At 39.1% G+C, this 27,175-nt stretch overlaps 1 protein-coding gene across 1 annotated transcript; it reads left to right on the forward strand.

Annotated features, from left to right (window-relative positions):
* FUNDC2 (FUN14 domain containing 2) lies at positions 1-26,752 on the forward strand. The gene is given in 5 exon segments (NM_001032900.1): positions 1-133; positions 6,140-6,290; positions 19,118-19,193; positions 24,159-24,290; positions 26,675-26,752. Coding segments are annotated over 5 exon segments (570 nt in total).
* Positions 26,753-27,175: the final 423 nt, after the last annotated feature.

Raw genomic sequence — 27,175 nt, forward strand, 5'->3', positions numbered from 1 at the left:
ATGGAAACATCTGCCCCACGTGCCGGAAGCCAAGTGGTGGCGACAACTGAGCGCCACTCCGCGGCCTGCCGCGCAGATCCTCTGCGTGTGTCCTCGCGAGACAAGCTCACCGAAATGGCCGCGTCCACTCAAGGTAAGGGCGGGCGCGCGCGCGGCCGGCGCCGCGGGGAGCCGCCTTCCTGGGCTCCGGAAGGGGAAGGGCTCAGCGCCCGCCAGTCCCGACCGAGCTCCCCCGGGAGCCAAAGCGGCGCGGGGACGGGGAGGGCGCTTGGGGCTCGCCCCTGGCCCATCCGCTCCCAGGGTCCAGCCAAGGTCACGCGCGTGTCTGGGGCCTAACCACCCCGGTGTGTCGTCTCCAGTGGAGCTCACCCAGCCTTCCGGCGCCGCCCCCGGCAGCTGAAGCACGGAAACGTTCTGTCCCTGTTCTCGAAAGCGGTCTGGCTTCTTTGTCCCTTTGGACGTTCATCTCAAATGCCTCATGGCGTCGTTCCGTGTACAAGGCACCTCCCCAATTGCTTTATTGTTGGTTTTGAAAAACTAGCACATATGGGATGGTACTTAAGAATAGCCTTCTGTTTAGTCGGCGTAGTCAAAGATTCCGTGTAATTCGCAGTGGAGCACGTCTTTAAGTTATACTTCTTACCCTATTTTGAATGCTTAGGTTGTATTTAATTTAGTACTGACTCACAGGATCCCATTGCTAAACAGAGCCATGATCGAAAACTCAATTATATAAAAGTAAAATTACATAAAGTATGTTAAAGGCAGTGGAAATACTAAAAACTCATCACTTTTATTATTTACCATCTTTTATTGTTACTTTGCTTTTGGGGTTATTTATACATCTATTGTATCTCTGTGGAGGAGATACTATACTATGGTGCTCTACTGTGCATCTCTTCCCAACTCTGGGTTCAGTGGTGTCACAATTCAGTAATGTCATGCTCACGATGAATGAATACACAATGGAAATTGGCTACACTACAAATCAGCCCTTGCCTAAAGCCAACTGTTAAACATTTTACCAGCGCACCGCTAAATTTTAGATGACTCTGGGAAGGTGGAATGTGCAATGTGATAATTATGTATTTACCTGCAGAGCAGACTTCTCTTATTGACTTTAAACGTATAGGTCGATTAGGTATTTGCACCTAGGAAATTGTTGTGAGAAATTTTGAGGTTAAGATGAATTTTAATTGTTATCACAGTGATGATCACATAATACTGTGATCATTGATTTTGTGGGCTCATAAACGTGGCTAGTGGCTGACTTTGTCTCTCATAGTGCTTAGCAGTGTTTGACCAATGACTGACCAAATATCTCGCATTTAATCCACCTTCCCCCCTACTCTCTTTTTTAGGGACTAGATCTGTCATTCAGGCTACAGCACAGTGGCACAATCATAGCTCACTGCAGCCACAACTGGGCTCAAGCGATCCTCCCACCTCAGCCTCTAATTCCCCCTTTTGACTGGAGCCACCTGTTGATCTAAGGGGCTTGGTCAAATTACATTAAAACAAAACTGTAATGTTTTGCTGTTACATTAGAAAAATTATTTTTTTAGAAAACTATTTTTTAGAAAAATAAATTATTTAACTACTTGTGAGGCCATGGGGTACTCAAACATCCATATTTTGTCTGCTAAATGGGCATCTGTGATGTATCCTGAATGAATTCTTGAATATTTTGTGTATAGTTTAAGGTAGAGGTTGAGAGTAGTTTTTTTTTTTTTTTTAAATATGTAGTAGTTGTAACATCACTTGTTGTTTCCTTCATTTAATTACCTTGCTGCTGTGTTATTAAAAATCAAATGACTATATGTGTGGATCTATTTCTGGATTCTTGATTCTCTTCCATTGCTATATTTGGGTATCCTTGGGTCAGTTTGACAGTATTGAATGTCATCGCTTTATAAGTCTTGAAATTAAGGGAGTTGTATATTATACTGTAGCTTTATAATAAGCCTTGAAATTCCTTGAACCCTCCTCTTTCCCCTGCCCGCCCCCGCCCCCAGGATTATTCTGGCCGTTTGTGGCAGTTTGTATTTTCCTGATTGCAGCAATATTTACGATTCCTCGTGGTCTTTTTCCTAGTGACTTTGACACTCCTCCCACCCAGGGGTGGGGTCTATATTCCCTCTTCATGAATCTGGATGGGAGCTTGTGACTGACTGCCTGTTCCTACAGAATGTAGTGGAAGTAATAACTGCATTTGCTCTCTCCCTTTCTTGGGACTTTCACCTCCTGAACTCTGCTCCTATGCTGTGAGGAAGCCTAGACTGATTCACAAAGAGTAGCTGCCTGTCTATCTGAATAAGTGTAGAGTCTTCAGACCCAGCCTGTATATCTTCTGGCTAAAGCCTCAGACATCATGAAACAAAGACAAACCACAGTGCCGTGACTGAATTCCTGATAGAATCTGAGAGCATAATATATGATTGTTTTGCTTCATGAAGTTTTGGAGTAATTGGTTGTACAGCCGAAGTAACTGGAACACAGCTGGGTTTTTTTGTATCTTCATATGAATTTTAGAACCAGTTTGTCAATTACATAAAACTTACTTTTTTGTTGGGTGCGGTGGCTCACGCCTGTAATCCCAGCACTTTGGGAGGCCGAGGCAGGTGTATCAGCTGAGGTCGGGAGTTCGAGACCAGCCTAACCAACATGGAGAAACCCCGTCTCTACTGAAAATACAAAAAATTAGCTGGGCGTGGTGGCGCATGCCTGTAATCCCAGCTACTTGGGAGGCTGAGGCAGGAGAATCACTTGAACCTGGGAGGAGGAGGTTGCGGTGAGCCGAGATTGCGCCATTGCACTCCAGCCTGGGCAAAAAGAGCAAAACTCCATCTCAAAAACAAAAAACAAAAAAACAAGAAAAAAAACCTACTTTTTAATTGGGATTGTATTGAATATATAGATCAATATATGGAGAGAACGAACATCTTAAAAATATTGAGTCTTGCAAAACATAAACATAGTATATCCCTGTTATTTTAGGTCATCTTCAATTTCTTTGCAGTGTTTTGTAGTTTACAGTGAAGAGGTCTTGTGCATCTTTCATTGAATTTATTCCAACATAATTTTTGCAATTAAAATTATTTTGTTTTCCAGTTCATCATTTCTAATATGTAAAAATTCAAATGACTTTTTAATATTGGTCTTATAATCTGTGACCTTGCTTCTGGTACCTTTTTGTAGATTTTTCTGGGTTTTCTATATACACAGTTATATTATCTGCCAATGAAGACAGAATTATTATTGTACCTCCTTTCTAATCTCTTTGACTTTTATTTCTTTTCTTCTATTGTACTGGCTAGGAACTCCAGTACAGTGCTGCGCGAGGTGGCTCACACCTGTAATCCCAGCACTTTGGGAGGCTGAGGAGGGAGGATCACTCGGGGCCAGGAGTTCCAGACCAGCTTAGGCAACAAAGTGAGACCTCCTGTCTACAAAAAAAAAAAAAAAATCAGTTGGTCACAGTGGTGCACAGCTGTAGTCCAGCTACTGGGGAGGCTGAGGTGGGAGGATTGCTTGAGCCCAGAAGTTTGAAATTGCAGTAATCTGTGATAATGCCACTGCACTCCGATGTGGGTGATAGAGTGACACCCTGTCTCAAAACAAAACAAAACAAAACAAAAAGCAGTTGAATAAATTTTAGGGAAAGGAAAGTGTTCCATATTTCACCATCAAGTATGATGTTAGTTGTATATTTTTCATAGATGTCCTATATCAGATTGAAGAAATTCCCTTCTATTCCTGTGTTCTACTTTTTATTCTGTTTTTTTCTTTGATTTTGAAGTATAAAATTTCTGTAATTATTATTTTGTACAGTAAGTATTCATTTAGATTTATCCAGCTATTTACCCATTCCAGTGTCCGTCATTCCTTTCTGCATTTCCAGACTTCCATGTGGCATCATTTGTTGCCAGGCCGAATGTTACTTCTATCCCATTCTTTCTAATCTTCTGGAACTCCGATTACATATATGTTTAATCTTTTGAGCAGTTTTCGAACATTGTTATTTGCTTACTTCAGCATCTTGATCGTCACTGTTCTATTTCTTTTTTTTTTTTTGAGGCTGGGTCTCGCTGTGTGTAATCTTGGCTCATTACAACCTTCGCTACCTGCGTTCAAGTGATTTTCCTGTCTCAGCCTCCCGGGTAGCTGGGACTACAGGCGCGCACCACCACGCCCAGCTAATTTTTGTATTTTTAGTAGAAACAGGGTTTCACTATGTTGGCCAGGCTGGTCTTGAACTCCTGACTTCGAGTGATCCGCCCCCTGGGCTTTCCAAAGTGCTGGGATACAGGTGTGAGCCACCATGCCTGGCCTGCTTCTATTTCGTTTATTTAAACAAATTTTGTTTCTTTATATGGCTTTGCCTTTGCATGGGTAGTAGTAATTTTCTATTGTTTATTGTATTATGTGTGAAAAGATTGTACAGACTCCATGCCAGATGAAGTTGATCATTTGAGGTCAATTTTACAGTAAACAGCTTTGAATAGTACATTGCTGACATTTCATATCAGACGTTTCTTAGTGCGGTGTTTCCAGGGAAACAGGGCTGGGTATAGTAGGGGAGCCTGACATTATCTTCCCACAGAGAAAGGGATTGACATTTTGTTAATTCTTCCTCCAAGCTTGGGCAAATCACTTAACTTTGGAACCTTCATTTCATTTTTTTTTTTTTTTTTTCTGACACAGAGTTTCACTCTTGTTGCCCAGGCTGGGGTGAAATGGCGCAATCTCACCTCACTGCAACCTCTGCCTCCCCGGTTCCAGTGATTCTCCTGCCTCAGCCTCCCGAATAGCTGTGATTACAGGCGCGTGCCACCACGCCCAGCTAATTTTTGTAGTTTTAGTAGAGACGGGGTTTCGCAGTGTTGGCCAGGCTGGTCTTGAACTCCTGACCTCAGGTGATCTGCCCACCTCGGCTTCCCAAGGTGCTGGGATTACAGGCGTAAGCCACTGTGCCCGGCGCCTTTTTTTTTTTTTTTTTTTTTTTTTTTTTTTAGGTGGAGTCTCATTCTTGTTGCCCAAGCTAGAGTGCAATGGTGTGATCTTGGCTCACCACAACCTCCACCCCTCAGGTTCAAGAGATTCTCCTGCCTCAGCCTCCCGAGTAGCTAGGATTACAGGCGTGTGCCACCACCTCCGGCTAATTATGTATTTTTAATAGAGGTGGGGTTTCTCCATGTTAGTCAGACTGGTCTTGAACTCCTGACCTCAGGTGATCTGTCTGCCTCCAGCCTCCCAAAGTGCTGGGATTACAGGCGTGAGCCACCGTTCCTGGCTTTCATTTCTTAATTATAAAATTGAGTTAATAAGTAGTACCTACCTTATTCTTTGGATTTAATTAGATATACATGATTAATGTTTAGCACATTGCCTAGTAAATAGTAAGAGCTCAATTAAACATTACCTCTCATCTTCATTATCACTGGAGATCTACGTAGTACTTAGAAAATTTGTGGATTACTGAATAGCATTGAGTTACTCCTGAAGAGAAGGGGCAAATTTGTTTCATTTGGGATGCATTACTGGCAGTTTTTTGTAGGTCTTCTTGGATTGATTTATTTATTTGAGATGGAGTCTTGCTCTGTTGCCCAGACTGGAGTGTAGCGGCGCTATCTCGGCTCACTGCAACCTTTGCTTCCTGGGTTCAAGCAATTCTCGTGCGTCAGCCTCCCGAGTAGCTGGGATTACAGGCACCCGCCACCACGCCTGGCTAATTTTTGTATTTTTAGTAGAGATGGGGTTTCGCCATTTTGGCCAGACTGGTTTCGAACTCCAGACCACGGGTGATTCGCCCACCTCGGCCTCCCAAAGCGCTGGGATTACAGGCGTGAGCCACCATTCCCAGCCTTTTTTGTTATTTTTAAATTTGAGAGGACAAACTAGAGGACTAATTCTAGATTTTCTAGGTTTTTCCCTCTAATATAGACATTAGCATTTGCTGATTTTAGTCTGATTTTCCAAAATTGTAACTTAGAATAAATTTACTATTTAAAATACAATATTTGGAGGTTTCGTATTATATCTATCTCTGTTTCTTTAAATGTATTTTAATCTAGTTAGGTATGGTAGTGATTTCTTATAAAAGTAAATATTTTCTTATTTAACATATTATTTCTTGTAGGAAACTTTGACGGAAATTTTGAGTCACTGGACCTTGCGGAATTTGCTAAGAAGCAGCCATGGTGGCGTAAGCTATTCGGGCAGGAATCTGGACCTTCAGCAGAAAAGTATAGCGTGGCAACCCAGCTGTTCATTGGAGGTGTCACTGGATGGTAAGTGATGTGAAAGATGTCCATTGTCTTTTGTGCATGATTTAGTATTGCAGTTATAGGTACCATCATCTCCTTTAACCAATGAAAACACATTGGCTTTTGTGAAATTGGTCACTTAATGTGTAGCGTGTGTCTAAACATCATCTTAAAGTGCCATTTAATGGTTATTCATAATGATTGTTTGCTATATGCCAGGTTCTGTTTGAAGTATTTACATAGATATCTCATTTCCTTCTCATAACTCTGGAATTAGTACTGTTATTTTCTATCTTCATTTTATAGAAACTGAGGCTCAGAAAGATTAGTTTGCCCAAGGTCACATAGCTGGTAACTGGTAGAATAAAGAGCTAACTACTTATTAGCTATGTCAGATGATAACTTAATATGATACAGCTTATGGTTTCATTTGTAATAAATTCAAAAAATGTTAATAGCAAATTTCATAGGTGAATATTGAATCCATTAATCTCATAGACTCTTTACATTTGAAAAATTTTATAGCACCATATAGCAAATATAGAACAGCGCATATAACAGATGTACATTTTAGCAGATACTTAGAGTGAACACCTATGTAACAACTGCTCAGGTTAAAAAAATGTGGTGCACCCTAGAAACTCAAGAGGTTGTTATGCAGTTATTTCATTGCTTTTCTTTGTAGTTTTAACACCAGTTATGTCACTAAATAACATACTGTGGTTTACCTGGTTTCCAGATTAAAGTAAATGCAATCAGTATGTATTCTTTTGAGTCTTGCTTTTTTTGCTCAACCTGATGTTTCATATGTTCAACTACTTTGTGTATAGTTGTAGTTTCTTCACTTTCATTTGTATTTTGAGTTCCATTATATGACTATACCATAGTATATTGATTGAGTTGATGACTGATATTTGAGTTGCTTCCATTTTTGGCTAATACTATGCTGATATGAGTATTAGATTTCCCGGTGTATATATGCATACATTTCTGTAGGGTCTGTACCTAGAAATTGCCAGGTAATGGGTATAGGTATCTTTAGCTTCACTAAATAATGTCAAACCACCTTCCAAAACTGTTTTTAACAGTTTACAGTCCCAACAAGGACTGAATGAACCTGTTGTTGTACATGGCGGCACTTGATTTTGCCAGGTTATTAAATTTTTAAAAAATTAGTTAATTTTTCCTTAGCAAGGTAATCCAATTAAATCCAGACTGTTAACATTTTGCCAAGTCTGGTAGTTAGGTAGTAGTATTTCATGGTGGCTTCATTTACATTTCCCTGAGTAGGAGTGACATTGATCAACTTTTACGTATGTTTGTGACCATTTGGATCTCCTCTTTCAGTTCCACTCTAGTCTTTTTCCTCTGAAGTTGTCACTCTTTCCCTTGTTAAGCTGTAAGAGTTCTTTATATATTCTGAATATTCTCAGTCCTTTGTTAGTTGTGTGTATTACAGATATTTTCACTCATTCTATGGTTATCTTTTCATTTTATGGTATCTTTTGATGAACTGAAGATCTTATTTTTAATATAGTCAATTTTATCAATCTTAACCTTAATGGTTAGTGATTTTTATGACTTATTTAAGTAATCTTTGCCTACCCCATGTTTCAGAACTTTTATTATTTGACCTTTCACATTTAGATTTATTATCCACCTGGAATTGTTTTTGTGCTCGGTATGTGGTAGATTCCTCTTTTCTTCCCCATGTGGAATACCCATTTGTCCCAACTTAATTTATTGCAAAAGCTATCCCTTTCCCCGTTGCTTTATGTGAGTGTGTGTGTGCATGCATATTTGTGTGTCTGCTATCTTATTCTTTAGGAACATCTTGGCTATTTTCTTTATCTCTTAGTTTTTAAGTTTAATAAATAGGTATATTATAAGTTGCACATATTTAAAGTATACAATTTGATACATTTTTACATATGTACATGCCCATAAAACCATCACCACAGTCAAGATAATGAACATATCTATCACTTCAAAAGCTGCTTTGTACCTCTTTGTAATCCCACGCTCTTTCCTTCATGCCATGCTCCCACCACTGATCTGCTTTCTATTACTATAGATTACTTGACGTTTTCTAGATTCTTTTTAGAAGTGGAATTACATAGTATATATTCTTTTTTGCCTGGCTTCTTTTATTCACCATAATAATACATTTTTTTGTTTTGAGATGGAGTCTTGCTTTGTTGCCCAGACTGGAGTGCAGTGGCGCGATCTTGGCTCACTGCCTCCTGGGTTCAAGCAATTCTCCTGCGTCAGCCTTCGCCATAATAATTTTGAGATAATCTGTACTTTTCTGTTTATCAATAGTTCATTCCTTTTTATTGCTAAGTAGTACTCTGTTGTATGGATGTACAACAATCTGTTTCTCCATCCACCTTTGATGCACATTTGAGTATTTTTTTTTCATTGTTTGGCTATTACAAATAAAACTTCAAGTTTGTGTCCGAGTCTTTGTATGAACATATGCTTTCATTTCTTTTTGGTAAATATCTAGGAATAGTATGGCTGAGTCACGTAGTAAGTGAATGTTCTAAATTTACAAGTACCTGCCAGTTTTTAAAGTGCCTGTATCATCTTACATCTCCACCAGCAATGTGTGAGGGTTCCAGTTCCTCTGCATCCTCACTAACACTTGGTATTATCTTTTTGATTACAGCCATCTTAGTGGGTATGAAGTTGGATCTCATTGTGGTTTGAATTTGCATTTCTCTAATGACTAATGATGTTGAACATTTTCATGGGCTTATTTTTTGCCATTCGTATATCTTTGGTGACTTATTTGTTCAAATCTTTTCCACATATTTTTATTGGGTTGTTGGTTTTCTTTCATTGCTGAATTGTGAGAGTTCTTTAAATATTCTAGATAGAAGTCTTACATATGTGATTTGCAAATACATTACTTCTGTGTAGCTTTTCATTATCTGAACTGTACCTTTAAAAGAGCAGAAGTTCTTAATCTTGAAGTGCAACTCTTTTGTAGCTCCAGCTTTTGGTGTCATGTCTGAGAATATTTGCTTAATCCAGGGTCACCAAGATTTTCTCTCGCTTTTTCTAGATGGTATATAGGTTCAGATTTTATATTTAGTTCTGTGATCAATTTTGGTTTACTTTTTGTATATGGTATAAGGTAGGAATCCAAGCTTTTTTTGCATATGGATATCTAGTTGTGCCCACATTTGTAAAAAAGACTATCTTTTTCTCCACTGAATTGCCTTTACACCTATGTTGAAAATCAGTTGACTGTATGTTTTTGAGCTCTTTGTACTGCCAAATTGTTTTTCATCAAAGCTATTTTGAGTATTCTAGGTATTTAGCATTTCCATGTGAATTTTAGAATTAGCTTGGTGCCAGTTTCTGCCAGACACCTGATGAGATTTTGACTGGGATTGCGTTGATCCATAAACATTGGTGTCTCTCTCCAGTTTGTTTAGGTTTTCTTTAATTTCTCTCAGCAATGCTTATAGATCTTACACATCTTATATCAGATTTATCCCTAAGTATTTCATATTTTAAAAATTTTTTGACAGTAAAAAGATACAAATTAACTCAGCCAAGGGAAGAGGCACATGGAATAGGGTCCTGTGGAGTCTTTATATTTCTTTCTTTCTTTTTTTTTTTGAGACATAGTCTTGCTCTCTCACCCAGGCTAGAGTGCAGTGGTGTGATCTCGGCTTACTGCAACCTCTGCCCTCCGGGTTCAAGCAATTCTCCTGCTTCAGCCTCCCAAGTAGCTGGGACTACAGGTGTGAACTGTCACCCCAGGCTAATTTTTGTATTTTTAGTAGAGTCAGGGTTTTGCCATATTGTCCAAGCTGGTCTCGAACTCCTGACCTCAAATGATCTGCCTGTCTTGGCCTTCCAAAGTGTTGGGATTACAGGCATAAGCCTCCACACCCAGCTGAGTCTTTACATGTAAAATAGGTTTCTTGTAGTTTCCATATAGGTGGTTGTTAATTTTTTAGAATCCAATTTGACAATCTCTTCCTTTAAATTAGGGTGCTTAGACTATTTACATTTAAGTTTATTTTAAAAATTCTTTTAATTGACTAGTAAAAATTTAGGCTGTGTGCAGTGGCTCACACCTTTAATATCAGCACTTTGGGAGGCCGAGGCGGGTGGATCGTTTGAGCTCGGGAGTTTGAGACTAGCCTGGGCAACATGGTGAAACCCCATCTCTACAAAAAATACAAAAATTACCTGGGCGTGGTGGTGTGCACCTGTGGTGCTAGCTACTTGGGAGGCTGAAGTGGGAGGACGGCTTGAACCTGGGAGGCAGAGGTTATAGTAAGCCAAGATCGTGCCACTGCACTCCATCCAGCCTGGGTGACAGAATGAGACCCAGTCTCAAAAAGGAAACAAAACAACACAAAAATTGTATATAATTGTATATACATGATGTTTTGATATATGTATACATTGTGGAATGGCTAAATCAAGCGATTTAACATGTATTACCTCACATACTTACCATGTTTTTGTGGTGAGAACACTTAAAATCTACTCTTGTACCTATTTTCAAATATATAATATGTTGCTATTAACTGTAGTCACCACGATATACAGTAGATATCCTACACTTCTTTCTCCTAACTGGAATTTTTGTGTCCTTGACCAACATTTCCCCAACCGCCCACCCCACAACCTTTGGTCACCACCATTCTCTATTTCAATGAATTTGACATTTTTAGATTCCACATATAAGTGAGACCATTTGGTATTTGTCTTTCTTTTCCTGACTTATTTTACTTAGCATAATGTCCTACAGGTTAATCCATGTTGTCACAATGTCAAGATTTCCTTTTTAAGGGTCGAACAGTATTCCATTATGTAATATACCACATTTTCATTATCCATCTGTTGATGGACGCTTAAGTTGTATGTATCTTGGATATTGTGAATAGTTGCAGTGAACATGGTAATGCAGATACCTCTTTAATGTACTGACTTCATATCCTTTGGCTGTATACCCAGTAGTGTGATTGCTGAATCATATGTTATTAGTTCTACGATTTTTAATTTATTGAGGAGTGTCCATACAGTTTTCCGTAATGGCTCTACTAATTCACATTCCTACCAACAGTGTACAAAAATTTCCTTTTCTCTGCATCCTCACCAACACTTGCTATCTCTTGTCTTTTTGATGATAGCCATCCTAACAGGTGTGAGGTGATAACTCATTGTGGTTTGCATTTTTCTCATGATTAGTGATGTTGAGCATTTTTTTCATATACCTTATTTATTGGCCATTTGTATGTTTGTATGTCTTCTTTTGAGAAATGTCTATTCAGGTCCTTTGCCCATTTTTTAATCAGGTTATATTTTTACAATTGAGTTATTTAATCCCTTGTATATCTTTTATATTAACCTCTTATCAGATGTATGGTTTGCAAATATTTTCTTCCATTCTTTAGGCTGTCTCTTCACTCTGTTGATTCCTTTGCTGTACAGAAGCTTTTTAGTTTGATGTAATCCCATTTGTCTATTTTTGCCTTTTGTTGCCTTTGCTTTTCGGGTCATATCCAAAAAATCTTTGTGCAGACCAGTGTCATGGAGTTTTCTCCCTGGTTTCTTCTAGTAGTTTTACAGTTTCAGGTCTTATATTTAAGTATTTAACCTGTTTCCAGTTGATTTTTGCAACGGTTTGAGATGAGGGTCTCTTTTGCGTGTGGATAAACAGTTTGCCTAGGACCATTTTTTGAAGAGACTGTCCTTTCCCTGTTGTGTGTTCTTGGCATCTTTGTCAAAAATCAGTTGGCTGTAAATACATGGATTTATTTCTGGGCTCTCTATTCTGATCCGTTGGTCTATGTGTTTGTTTTTAATGCCAGGACCATGTTGTTTTGGTTACTATAGCTTTGTAGTATATTTTGAGATCAGGTAGTATGATGATGCCTCCAACTTTGTTCTTTTTACTGAAGATTGCTTTGGCTATTAGGGGTCTTTTGTACTTCCCTGTGAATTTTAGGATTTTTTTTCTCTTTCTGTGAAAAGTATCATTGGAATTTTGATGTGGATTGCATTGAATCTGTAGATTGCAAGTGGGATGTTTGTTTTTGTTATTATTGGGTTAAAATTACCATCTTGGTATTTAATCTGTTCTTTGTTTTCATTTTTTGGTTTCTTTTGGATCAAGTATTTGTGTGTGTGTATGTGCATAATATAAGTATATATGTTATATATGTGTGTACATATATACTGAGATGAAATTCACATAACATAAAACTAACCATTTTGAAGTTTATAGTTCAGTACAACTTAGTACATTCACAATATTGTACGACCACTATCTCTATATAGTTTTAAAATGCTTTTATCACCTCCAAATAAAACTGAGTACCCATTGAGCAGTTACTCCTAATTCTTCCCTCCTTCAACTCCTGGCAACCACAGTGTGCTTCCTGTCCTTATGGACTGACCTATTCTGAACATTTAATATAGATTGAATTATGCAACGGGTGAACTTTTGTATTTGGCTTCTTTCACTTAGCATAATGCTTTTGAGGTTCATCCATGTTATAGTGTATATATATTGCTACTTCATTCCTTTTTATAGCTCAGTAGGATTCCACTGTATGTATATGCCACAATTTGTTCATCCATTCATCTGTTGGTGGACATTTGGGGTGTTTCCACCTTTTTTGACTGTTGTGAATAATGCTGCTATGAACATTGGGTAGAAGTATTTTTTGAATACCTATTTTTAGGTCTTCTTTTTTTTTGTATTTACCCAGGAGTGGAATTGTTGGGTCATACGATAATTCTATGTTTACTTTTTTGATGACTCACCTAACTTTTGGGCATCTTTTCATGTACTTGCTGGCCATTTGTATATCTTCTCCGTATAAATGTCAACTCAAGTCCTTTGCCCATTTTTAATTGGATTTGTCTTTTTGTTATTGAGTTGTAAGAGTTCTTTATATGTTCTGGATTCTAGACCCTTACCAGACACGATTTGCAAATATTTTGTCCTGTTCTCTAACTTGTTTTTTCACTGTTTTGATAATGTTCTTTGATACAAGAAAGTTTTTAATTTTGATGAAGTCCAATTTATTTTTAATTTTGATGAGGTCCAATTTATTTATTTTGTTGCTTCAATCAAATATTTTCAATTCCATTTTCATAATTTCATTTTCATGGATATTTTCATAATTACATTTACATCCTTTGTTAGCTTATTCGCTACAATTGTTCATTGTGTAATTTTAGTGGTTGCTTTAGGGTTTATAGGAGACATCTTCTACTTATAGTCTGCCTTCAAGAAATCTACCGCTTCATATATGATATAACAGTATGCTTCCATTTTCCCCTTCCCCCTTTGTTTTCATTGCTATAGATCTTACTTTTACATGTCTTATAAATCCATAATACATTCTTATTATTTTTGCATTAAATACTGAATTTTTATAGTTTTTAATAACAAGAAGGAAGCCTTTCATATTTCTCTCCATAATTTCCATTTCTTGTGCTCTTCATGCCTTTGTGTGGATCCTGATTTCTATATGATATCATTTTCCCCTGCCTGAAAACTTCCTTTAACATTTCTTGTATTGCTGGTCTGCTGGGGATATTTTTTTTTCCAGTTTTTGTATCTGTGAAAAAGGTCTTTATTTCATCTCTGTTTTTGCAAGATCACTTAGTATAGAATTCTAGAGTGACAGGGTTTTTTTTTTTTTTTCAGTACATTGAAAATGTTACTTCATTGTCTTTTAGCTTTGTATTATTTTCTGTGGGAAATGTGTTTACTCCAAACTTTATTCCTCTTTACCTAATACCTCTTTTTTCCCCCTTCAGGCTCCTTTTAAGATGTTCTCTAGGCCGGGCGCGGTGGCTTACGCCTGTAATCCCAGCACTTTGGGAGGCCAAGGCGGGCAGATCACGAGGTCAGGAGATCGAGACCATCCTGACTAACACAGTGAAACCCTGTCTCTACTAAAAATACAAAAAATTAGCCGAGCTTGGTGGCAGGCGCCTGTAGTCCCAGCTACTCGAGAGGCTGAGGCAGGAGAATGGCGTGAACCCGGGAGGCAGAGCTTGCAGTGAGCCGAAATCCGCCACTGCACTCCAGCCTGGGTGACAGAGCGAGACTCCATCTCCAAAAAAAAATAAAAAGTAAAAAATAAAAAAATAAAAAAAAAAGATTTTCTCTTTACCATTTATTTTAAGCAGTTTGATTAGGTTGTACCTTGCTATAGTTTTCTTTCTTTCTTTCTTTCTTTCTTTCTTTCTTTCTTTCTTTCTTTCTTTCTTTCCTCTCTTTCTTTTCTCTCTTTCTTTCTCTCTTTCTTTCTCTTTCTTTCTTTCTTTCTTTCTTTCTTTCTTTCTTTCTTTCTTTCTTTCTTTCTTTCCCTCTTTCCCTCTTTCCCTCTTTCCCTCTTTCCCTCTTTCTCTCTTTCTCTCTTTCTTTCTTTCTTGACAGACTCTTTCTCTGTCACCCAGGCTGGAGTACAGTGGCATGATCTCAGCTCACTGCAACCTCCACCTCCGAGGTTCAGGTGATTCTCGTGCCTCAGCCTCCAGAGTAGCTGGGATTACAGACATGCGCCACTGCACCCGGCTAAGTTTTGTATTTTTAGTAGAGATGAGGTTTCACCATGTTGGCCAGGCTGGTCTCAAACTCCTGACCTCAGGTGATCCTCTTGCCTCAACCTTCCAAAGTGCTGCGATTACAGGTGTGAGCCACCATGCCTGGCCTTCTTTGTCTCTTTTGCTTAGATTTCATTGAGCTTTTTGGATCTGTAGATATATAGTTTTCTTGAAGCTTGGAATATTTTCTGTCCTCCTTCAAATATTTTTTTCTGTCCTCCTTCAGTGATTCCAGTTACACATTTATTAGGCTGTGTGAAGTTTTTCCACAATTCATTAATACTGTTTACTTTTTTAAAACTTTATTTTGAGATAATTGTAGATTCACATGCAGTTAGAAATAATCCAGAGAGGTCTTATGCCCATTCCCCAATTCCCCCCATGGTAACATCTTGTATAACTATAGTTCAGTATCATAACCACTTTCATTTTTTTATCTCTTTTCTATTTCATTTTTGATAGTTTTTATTGCTATTTCATGAAGTTTATTAATCTTCTACAGTGTCTAAACTGCTATATATTTCATCTCAGACATTGTAGTTTTTATTTCTAGAAGTTTGATCTGCATCTTTTTTTTGAGACTGTCTTGCTCTGTTGCTTAGGCTGGAGTGCAGTGGCACAATCACAGCTCACTGCAACTTCTACCTCCTGGGCTCAAGAGATCCACCCACCTCAGCCTCCCGAATGGTGGAACTGCAGGTGCATGCCACCATGCCTGGCTAATTAAAAAAAGTTATTTTTAGAGAGATGAGGACTCACTATGTTGCCCAGGCTGGCCTTAAACACCTGGGCTCAAGCAATCCTCTTGCCTTGGCCTCCTAAAGTACTGGGATTACAGGCATGAGCCACTGTACCCAGCCAAGATTTGCATGTTTTTAAAAGAGCTTCCTTGCCTCTACTTATTATGTGCAGTCTTTTCTCTAGCTTCTTGAACATATTGAATATAATTGTAATAACTTTTAATGCTTTTGTCTACTAATTTTGTCATCAGTATCATTTCTGGGTTTCTTTTAGTTGATTTTTTTTTTTTATCATGGTTCATATTTTTCTGCCTTGCAAGCCTGGTAGTTTTTAATTAGATGGTAGATATTATGAATTTTATTTCATTGGGTGCTAGATATTTTTTATTCTTATAGATGTGCTTGATTCTTGTTCTTGGATCCAGTTACTTAGAAATTGCTTGATCTTTTTGGGTCTAGCTTTATTATTAGGCTTTATTAAAAATGCATGTTTTGTTTTAAAAAGAGAAAAAGCCAGGTGTTATAAACAGTGCAACATTTTTTGTAACAGCAAAAATCTGTAACCATTCTAAATATGTATCAGTGACTCTGATTATACTTTAGTAAGTCTGAACAGTGGAACGCTCTTAAAATGGACCCTTATGATTTATTTACTGGTCCTACCAACCTTCCAATTTCAGAGTTGCTTCAGAAATATACTGCCTGACATCTAACTTTTGTTTAAAAAAGATTAAGTCTTATGAGGTTCTCCATGCATTGTTGTATTTGTAGTTCTTTCTCTTACTGAGCTGAAATGTAATAAGGGGAGAACAGTAGACAATGAGGGTAGTGAGGTAATGGGAGACAAGATGTTAAGTGTAAGGCTTTAACTTTCTCTCTTAGTGAGGAGGGAAGCTACTGGAAGGTTATGAGCAGAAGTGTACCTTGATCTTACATTTTAGAGCGCAGGGGTCAGCGAAATTTTTCTGAAAAGAGCCCATATGGTAAATATTGTAGGCTTTATGGGTCACACAGTCTCCGTTGCAACTTGATTTACAAAGAGATGTCTGGCAGGATTTGGCTCCCAGGCTGCGGTTTGTCGTCCCCTGTTTTAGGATTGTATGGTGTGCTATATTGAGAATAGATTCTAGGGGGCAAAAGTGGAGGTAAGGAGTCCAGATGAGGAGCTGTAACAGTAACCTACATCAGAGATCATGGTATACACCCAGCAGATAGAAAGTGAATACACAGAGCAAAGAGGTTCTAGGACTGAGTCTTGGGACAACCTAACATTCAAAAGTCAGAAAGAGGAAGCAAAATTGTCTGATAAGGAATGGCCAGTGATATATGAGGAAAACCAAGAGAGAATGGTATTCCAGAGCAGAAAGATGTCAAGAAGGAGAGTACAATAGCAGAATAACAAATAACCTGATAAAACATGGGCAAAAGACCTGAACAGACATTTCCCCAAGGAAGGCATGGAAATGGCCACCAGAGGTATATGATGCTTAGCATCACCAGTGATCAGGGAAATGCAAATTAAAACCACAATGAGATATCACCTGACACCTGTTAGAATGGCTGTTATCAAAAAGAAAGATAATTGTTGATGAGGGTGTGGAGAAAAAGGAACCCTAGTACACTGTTGGCGGGAATGTAAATTGCTACAACCATTATGGAAAACAGTATGGAGGTTCCTAAAGAAATTAAAATTAGAACTACCATGCAACCCAGCAATTCCTCTTCTGAGTATAAATCCCAAGGAAATGAAATCACCACCTCATAAAGATACCTGCCCTCTCATGTTCAGTGCAGCATTAGTTTACGGTAGCCAAGATAAGGAAACATCCTAAGTGTCCATCAATGGATGAATGGATAGAGAAAATGTGTATACAATGGGATACTATTTAGCCTTAAAAAAGGAGATTGTGCTGTTTGCCATAGCATAGATTTGGGAGGACATTATGCTAAGTGAAATAAGACACAGAAAGACAAAATACTGCACGATCTCATATGTGTGGGGAAAAAGTCATATATACAGACAGTGCTATAATGTAATAAATATAAATATAAAGAAATAAAACTGGTTACCAGGGATAGGATGGGAGGAAATGGGAAGATGTAGGTCAAAGGATACAAAGTAGCAAATATGTAAGAGGAGCAAGTCTAGAGATCCAATGTACAGCATGAGGACTGCAGCTAATACAATTTTATTGTATTCTTTTTTTTTAAGAAGGGGAGAGTAATCGACTGTCCCTTTTCTCTGCTCTCCTGTACAGCAAAACTACTTTGAGGCCATCTCTTTTGTCCTGTGTCCATATTCTCTCACACCTACTCCATTCAGGCAATTGTATTGCCTTAGGGATTTCCATGAAATAAGTGGATTTTAGCTGCTCTTACCACAAAAAAGTAACTGTGAGATGATAGATATATTAATCTGCTTCATTATAGTAACCACTTTACTTGTCTATATGTATCCCATAACATCATGTTGTAAACCTCAAATATACACAATAAAATTTCTTTTTTTTAAGAAGGGGAGAGTAATTGACTGTGTCAAAAGCTGTTGTAGGTCAGATGAGATTAAAGCTGAGAAGTGAACACTAGCATTTGGTGAGGTCAAGATCAGTGGTAACCTTGATAGGAATGGTTTCATTGAAGTCATGGGACAAAAGCCTGAATGGAGGAGGTGTGAGAGAATATGGACACAGGACAAAAGAGATGGCCTCAAAGTAGTTTTGCTGTACAGGAGAGCAGAGAAAAGGGAAGGTGGCTGGATAATTGGAGTCTAGGGAGGATTTTTTCAACAATGGTTAATGATTACAGCTGATACGTGTTCAGCAATGAACACAACAAATCTCTGCCTTCATGAAGCTATGTATCGGGTGGGGGCAGGAAGATAGACAATAATAAAGAAACGCATAATTATATTAAACTGGCTACGAGATGTTGCCACTCAGATATCATGTGGACATTTTGCATTCAACACATTCAAAATGACATTATCTCTTCCCCTCCCTTCCCCCACCTTTTCCTCTCTCTTCCTTGTTTTTATATTGTAAAAAATGCCACATTCAGGACAGAATCTTGTGACTTATCCCTTGCAACTGTCCTGTCCTCAAACTCAGGTGTGTTTTATTTTTTTCTTCACAAACAGTTCTCAGGTCTCCTCCCTCCTTGCAATCTCTACCTCGGCCCATGGCATTCATTTCTCTTCTGGATTGCTACTTTACCCTCTTAACTAGAGTCTCTGACTTCATCCTCCCCGTTTAATCATTTCTCCACAATGTAGCCAGAGTCGTCTTTTAAAAATATAACCTGAGAGTTTTAAGGGACTTACTCAAGACCACAACATTCATAGAGCCAAGATTTGATTTCCTTATGGCATGCTCCTCTTGGGGCTGGGCTTTATGTAGGGGATAGGAAGGAGCTAGATCATCTTAAGCTACATAAGATATGAACATTGCCAGAAATGCATTGTTTATGCAAAACTGACAGCTCATCAATTTGTCTGATGTTGATTTGTTTTTGTAGGTGCACGGGTTTCATATTCCAGAAGGTTGGAAAGTTGGCTGCAACAGCTGTGGGAGGTGGATTTTTTCTCCTTCAGGTCTGTATGTGAAATGTTCTCAGATGTTTGGAAATTCCACCTGCCCATTAAGGAATGTGGTGTGGGGAGTTGTAATACAGTCCTGGCTGTGTACTATTTTAAATGCTAGTGACCGTTTGAGTCAGATTTTATCCATTGTACTAGTAAATGTTATTTACCCAGTCACATTTTATTTCCTCATGTGGGGACAGAAGTGCAAATTCCTTATCATAGCTCCCTTGAAAGAGTTTTTAAGACCAGCTCAAATATTAAGCAGATGTGATTTCAAAAATATAAGTGTGCTGTGATGATTTAGTCTCATATGCTAATATAGCTAGCTTTTACAGAGGGGACGTGGAGCATGTGATGAGAAATGGGAGCTAAGTGACAGTACACTCAGATGTTGTCTGCTGTCTCCTTGACCCATAGTTTCAGAACCAGTGGTTGCCAGTTCTTTTGAGACTGCTTAGGAGAGACTTACAAGCAAGACTTGAAAAAGAAAAGGGGTGCAGTTTCTCCAAAAACAAAAGAAAACTGACGTTTGTATTAAGCATACATTTCTTAGCTCTGCGGCATTGATATTCAAACCTGGCTCCGCATTGGAATCACCTAGGAGTTTTTAAAAGAGCCAACCTGTGCCACCCCTGACCCACAGTGTGATTTCATTGGAAAACTTAAAACTCCTGACATGATTCTGTCATGCAGCGGTGCATAGAGCTGCTGTGTTGTGGGAGCCATAACTTGCTGAATCATGCCAGAGTCTCTGAATTCACAGCCCTTTGTCTCTTCCCACAGTTGGCAACCCTCACTTTTGCAAGGTAAGTTCTGCATTAGCACCATGATTGGAGTGAGTTTTGCAGATAGGTCAGGTGAAAATCAAATGTATTGAAGAGGGAAGCTGGTAATTGGCTGTATCTGGGTTGAGTGTGGTATTGCTGCATGACAAATTCCCCCAAACCTAATGGCTTCAAATAATGATCACTTTATTCTCTCTCATGGTTACAGGAGTTTGGGGAGGGTTAAGGTAGGGGCTTGTGGATCAGAGTCTCATGTGGTTACAGGCCAGATGATCAGAGGATTGGGGTAGGTCTGGACTTGTGGGGCCTCTTTGTCTCTCTGTCTCTGTTTGTCTTCCCTCCTCCTCTCCTTACTTCCCCCATGTCCATAGATAGTCTCAGTGCTCTTCCATGTGGTCCCTGTGCCGGCATAGGCTTCCTCACACCACCTTGACCTCAGGACTCCCAAGCACAGTGCTCCAGAAACGTGGTGCAAATTGCATCTCCTTTGTTGCCCAAGCCTCAAAAGTCATGTAGCCTCACTTTTGTTGGCTGCTTCCCTGTAGGCTTGTTATGTGCTGGCTCTGTTGCAGGACAGGTCAGACGCCCTGCAAGGTGGGGCCTCTCCTTACACCTCCCTCTCCTTCCCCTTGACCCTTCAGGTGGAAGTGCAGTAACATCTCTATCCCTGTTGTTTCCCTTATATGCTGCCCCAAACTTCATAAACATCTTAATATTGCTTTGAAATGTCTTAATTTGAGTGTGTCCTCTCTTTCTTTTTGGGGCCCTGACAGAAATAATTGGTATTGAAAGTGTCTCCAGAAAGGCACCTCAAAATGAGATTTTGGTGTTGGATAATTCCAATATTCAAGGGGTACAGGGACACTGCTTTGCTGCAGAGGTGAAACGTGGAGAATTGGTGGCAGGCACTCATGTTATCTGTCACCAGAGGAGTGAGAGCAGGAGGCAAGCATAATGTTGGGAGATCAGTTATATCACGAGTTATAGTTTGACATAGGGATACAGTTTCCTTTTTTCCATACTGATAATTGAGCAGAATTTAGTGAATAATTCTTCCCATTCCCAACATTTGCAGCATTGTCTCTTTCATATATCAAAATCCATGTATGTGTGGCTGTGACTCTGGTTTCTGTGTTCTATTCCACTAGTCAACTTTCTATCTTTATGACAGTACTAAAGCTTAATATTTGGTAATGCAAATTTTTCCACCTTATTCTTCAGGAGTGTTGCAGCTACTTTTGTGTTCCTGCTTGTTCATCTAAATTTTAGATCAGACTTGTCAGTTATTTTCAAAAATCGTGTTGAAATTTTTATCGGAATTGCATTGGAACCATGTAGATATCTCTTATGATATTGAGTATTCTATCTGTGAACATGGGTTTTCTCTCCAATTATTTAGGTTTTCTTTAATGCCTTTGAATAGACTTTTATTATTTTTCCATATAGATCTTGTACATCTGTGATTCAGTTTTATTACTGGATACCTTATAACTTTAGTTGCTCTTGTGGATGATACAATTTTTAAAACTACACATTCTGATTCATGCTAATGTGTTGAAATACAGTTGATATTTTATGATGTTGTTTCAGCCAGCCACCTTGTTAAAAAAGTCTCTTATTTCTGACTTGTCTGGGATTCTTTTGGGTTTTGTCTATAAAATTTTATGCCATCTGTGAACAGTGAAATTTTTCCTTCACGTCTTTATGAATATAGTTGCTTTTTCTTACCAAGCTGTAGATCATTTCCAGCACTTTTTGCAGCTTTCAGAGCTTGCCAGTTGTCAGTTTATTCGGCTCCCTCTACTTGTTGTGCTGCAATGGAAGTAGGATGTTGAGCTTTGTCAGTAGAGGACGCTGGAGGGACCTTGCAGCGGGAGAGGCTGCTTTTCCCAGTTCTGGTGTTGCTTTGCCCCTGCAGTGCAGTCCCCCAGTAATGCCAAGGAGAGCAGGAAGTCACCTTGCAGTCCTGGTCTGGGCCACCCAGGGGACTTCACCACCACCATTACTACTTTTGCACCCTTGTAAAAAATCAGTTGTAGTTGTCCAAGTCTGCTTCTGTACTTTTTATTCTGTTCGTTGGTCTGTGTCTGTCTTCTTCAGTATCACATGCTGTCTTGACTGCTGTAGCATTATAGTAAATCTTAAATCAGGTAGTGTGATTCCCCCAACTCTGTGCTTTTTCAGAATCATTTTGGTGATTCCAGTTCCTTTGCCTTTCCATATAAATTTTAGAACCAGCTTATTTATGTATCTATAAGAAATCCTGCTGGGATCTATAGACAATTTGGAGAGAATTGGGCATCTCATTTCTGTGTTGAGCATTCCATTCCATGTACATGTCATCTCTCCATTTATTTAGGTTGTCTTTGAGTTCTTTCTTCAGCGTTTTGTAGTTCTCAGTATACAGATCCTGTATGTTTTATTTGATTTGTACCCAATATTTAATTATTTTTAGCACCTATTGTTGTAAATCATTTAAACATTTTTCATTTCCAGTTCAAATTGCTAGCATTTAGAAATTCAGTTGGTTTTGTGTGAATTTGTATCCTGTGACCCTGCTAAACTCACTTTTTTAGTCTAGGAGTTTTTGTTTTTTTGTTGAAGTCTATGAAATTTTCTATGTAGACAAAGATGTCTATGATTGGAGACAGTTTGACCTCTTCCTTGTCAATCAGGATGCCTCCTCATTCTTTTTCTTGCCATGTTGTGCTGACTCTGAGTTCACTGCAGGGTTTTTTTTGGTAGATGTTCTTTATCAAATTGAGGAAGTTCCCCTCTAATCCTCTTTCTCTGAGAGTTTTATCATGAATTTGCGTTGAATTTCGTCAGATGTTTCTTGAGTCCTGCCTTGAGGTTAAGCCAGGCGATACTGCAGGAAAAGCAGGAAACACGCCACCAGTTTGGTGGTGCTTTGGTTTTCTGGTCTTTTCCAATCTGCATGCTGCTGTTTTTATGTAAGAGCCTTCAAATAGCTAGTCCATGTATTCTCTCAGTTTAATAGCAGGATTTTGTGGGATAAACAGAGTAAATGAACCAGAACCACCTTTTAGATACAAACATTGATACTCAACTATGTGGTTGCTATAAGTAATTTGTTCTTTTTAGTACTAAGTAATATTCTATTGTGTAAACATGATACAATTTGTTTATCCATTCATGTATTGATAGACTTTTGTGAATTTCTAGTTATAAACTCATAAGTAGAGCTACTATGGCTTGATTACTTGTGAGGTTGAACTTTTTCCTTTTTGTGGACACCTTCCTCTGTGAATTGCCCTTACCCATTTTTAAAGTGAATTTTCTTTCTTACTGATCTCTATAAGAAGTTCACTTTTTTTGAGTCTCAATGTTTTGTTTATGATACACATCACAAGTATTTTCTGTAGTCTGTTTGGGTGACTGGTAGTGCCATTAGCTAAAATAGGGACTAGAGGAAGAGCAACAATGCAGGAGGAGACTCTAGCAAAGTGACGACTTTTAGTTTGGGATATTTTGAGATATCCAGGTAGAGAGAAGTGATATTGATAGGCCATTGATTGGTCGGCTATAGTCATTCTCTTCATTCCTTGGATGATATTAATCCGTCATCAAAAAACTACATGCTTGAATCAGATTTACACTGAGTTTTAGTGTTTCTGCCTGCTGTTTTTTTTATCAAGGGAAATAGGTATATGCTGTAGGTGTCTTTGGATGTGCTTCTCTTAATACCCGTTTATATGAAGTTGCCCATGAGAAATCTCTGTGGGGCTGGATGCTATATTTCTTCCTGTTAAGCAACAGTAATTACTGCCGGAATGCTTTATTCTGTTCACGTTGTCAGGAAACTGACACTCATGGGCACATTGTCAGGGTCATTCTCTGGAAACATTTGTATTGGCTGTAAGGTCCATCTCTTCACCCTACATCTTGATCCCCCACCTTGATTTTCATCTTACATAACTCTTTGTAAAAGGGTTGTAAGAGTATAAATAAAAGAATTGCCAGTAGTTATTTCTAGTGCCAGGCATATGGCTTCACATATTGGGGGGATGCTGAGTAGATGTCATCATGATACAAATAATCAAATGGCAGATGTCTCCAAAAATGGAAAGTCAGAGGGTTTCGAGAGTCTACTTCAGGATTTATCCTGATGAAAAGAAATAACAAATCTGTTTCTCATTTCTTGTTGTCATTATTGTTGATACTGTAGCTTGCAAACCATACTGGGTACATCAAAGTTGACTGGCAACGAGTGGAGAAGGACATGAAGAAAGCCAAAGAGCAGCTGAAGATCCGTAAGAGCAATCAGATGCCTACTGAGGTCAGGAGCAAAGCTGAGGAGGTGAGACTCGCATTGTTCATGTGTAGTGTGTGAACAGTGCAGACAGTTTTGTGTGTACAAAAACAAAGCTTAACCCTGTTGCACCATATCTCAGTGATGGATAGGGCTTAAGCATTACAAAGAACTTAGAGTAATGAGACAAAACTAACTTGGAATATCATCACTTCAGAGCATTTTTAAAAGCTGGATAATTAAAGTGTTTGGTAACCTTTGTGTACATTTGTGGAGTGATTATCCCTTTAACCAGTTCTTGTAGGAATGTAGGGCAGCATAGTATGATTTTGTCCCCATACACACGTGTCTCTGAAACATTTATACTCCGCTTGTTCTGCATATAACTAGTGGAAATGTCACAAGTATTCAGCTCCACTGTATATCATGAAAATAGCCATAGATGATATGTTAAATAAGTGGATGTGGCTGTGTTGCAATAAAACTTTATCTAAAAAGAGGTTCATATTGGATTTGGCCCATGGGCTGTAGTTTGCTAACCCCTGATCTTGTTCATTAAAGCCAAGTTAGATTATAACCTGGCACTGTAGGGACAGGAGAAGTTCTTACTTTTTAAAAGGATATTTTTTGCTGCTTCGTTATTACCTTTAGAAATATGTCAGATGTCCTAAATAAATAAGTACACTGAACTGGGGAGAAATAAGCAAGGATCAGGGTGTCAAGAAGATAGCTGGTACTTTCTATAGCCTGGAGTGATGAGAGATTCTCCCATTATCTCACTGTAGCCTCACAGGGAAAACAGACAGATTGAGTGCAGGGCAGAAGAAATGCCCTGTGTGTGCCTCAGGCTTCTCATGTTGTGAGTGGCTCTTCATCCTGGTGATTGGCAAGTGGCTGGTCAAAGCTGGTGCCTTACCCAGAGTGGGAGGGTGACAGAGGTGGGTATCTACAGGAGCCCAGAGCCCAGATGGTTCCTCTTTCCTTTCTTCCTTCTGTCTCTCCTCAAAGTTATGAAAGTTATACTTTATTTCATGAAAACTTTATTATTCAAATGTTTATAAAAATAATACATGGCTGGGCACAGTGACTCACCACAGTGAGTAAAAAAAAAATTTTTTAAGAGAGGTCTCACTCTGTCACCCAGGCTGGAGTGCAGTGGCACAGTCATGGCTCACTGTAGCCTCAACCAAGCGATCCTCTGACCTCAGCCTTCTGAGTAGCTGGGTCTATAGGTGTGTACCACCACACCCGGTGAAGTTTTAAATTTTTTGGAGAGACAGGGTCTCCCTGTGTTGTCCTGGCTGGTCTCAAACTTCTGGGCTCAAGCAGTATTCCCACCTCGGCCTCCCAAAGTGCATTACAGGTGTGAGCCACGGCGCCGTGCTGAAAACTTCTAAAATAATACTGGAAGTGTATATAATAAAAAGTATAAAGTTAATATTTGATTGGAACCAACTGTTGACTCACAGAGGGAGTTTGTTATAAAGTAACCAGATGATTTGGAATTTCACAAATTTGTGTGTTCCTGTTCCTGGCCTGGCACTGTCACAGGCCCTGGGGATGTAGTGGCTGGTTTTCTTACTCATAGAGCTGGTGGTCTGATTTGAGAAATAGGATGAAGATTTAGTTCAGTATTTAGCAACAAGATGACTTCAGTGAGAACAGCTTAGTGGGGTGGTGCAGTTGAAAGCCAAATTAGCAAGGTTGAAGAAAGAGTAGTAAAAATAATAAACTAAACCAATTTTTTCAGGAAGTTGTATGATTTTTTTTCTTTACCCCAATGGCAGATGACAAAAGTGCTTCATTTAAGGAAATGTAGAGGTCCAGGAGAGTTGGGGGAAGAGTGGAAATGAGGCAGGAAGACATAGGCATAGTTGGAGTAAGGGCTTACTGGAGGGTTAGGAGACAGTGGTCCTAGGAGGATGGGGTGGTAGTGTGAAAAATGTTAGGGGAATGTCAGGGTGTGAGTAGCTTAGTTGGTTTGGAGATGAAGTCACTGTATTTGAGTTCAAGAAATGATCAGGCCAGGATGTTGGATGTCTTGTTCATATGAACACTTTCTAAGGTGGTGATCATACTTAGGAGAAAGAGGAAGTCTGAGCCAGTTACCAAAATTGTCTCTGAATTTGGAAGGGTGGGGAGTGGTCAGGAGATTGGTAGAAGACAGACTAAGGAGCCGTAAAGAGTGTCTGAATGTATGCACTGAGTCTCAGATGACTGGGAGCTTTTCCAGAAGGGTAGAGGGGAGGTGGGAAGCTTTGGGAACTTAAGGAAATAAGAACCTCACCTGTTAATCATCTTAGATGTGGTGAAGTGTGAGAATGAGAATTTATAGCATCTACCTGGGAGCAGGCATAGGTATAATAGAGATGATTCTTAATATTATTAACATCCTTAGCAAAACAACCCATTGTACTATCTTCTGTTTTCAGGTGGTGTCATTTGTGAAGAAGAATGTTCTAGTGACTGGGGGATTTTTCGGAGGCTTTCTGCTTGGCATGGCATCCTAAGGAAGATGACTTCATGTTCATTGTTCCTGTTTTTTTCCAGCCAGCAACCTCTACACTCCATCATAGGACATCGAGTCCCTCCTCCTCTTCTCCTTCCTCCCTGCCATGGCAAATCCGAGTGGCTTCTATAAGCGTCTGCTGGTACAAGTTAATGTGGCACCATGAGCCTGATGGTGGCAGAAGAGACAATAGTCCTTAGCTCTTCTCCCAGTACACCCCCTACTTGGTCAGTCTGTAGGTCAACAAGAAAGTTCCTTTACCCCCATGCAAGACACTTATGAGAACACGTTGCAAGATGGCTGACTGTGGAGGATGAGTAGATCCTGAAAGGTTGTCCCGAACTGTTGATTTGGAAAAGAAATAAGCACATAGATAACCTTATTGTGTGCTGCATGGAAAGGAACTGAATACATTTGCCTTTAA

The sequence above is a fragment of the Macaca mulatta genome, chromosome X (assembly GCF_049350105.2).
Source record: "Macaca mulatta isolate MMU2019108-1 chromosome X, T2T-MMU8v2.0, whole genome shotgun sequence".
NCBI lineage: Eukaryota > Metazoa > Chordata > Mammalia > Primates > Cercopithecidae > Macaca > Macaca mulatta.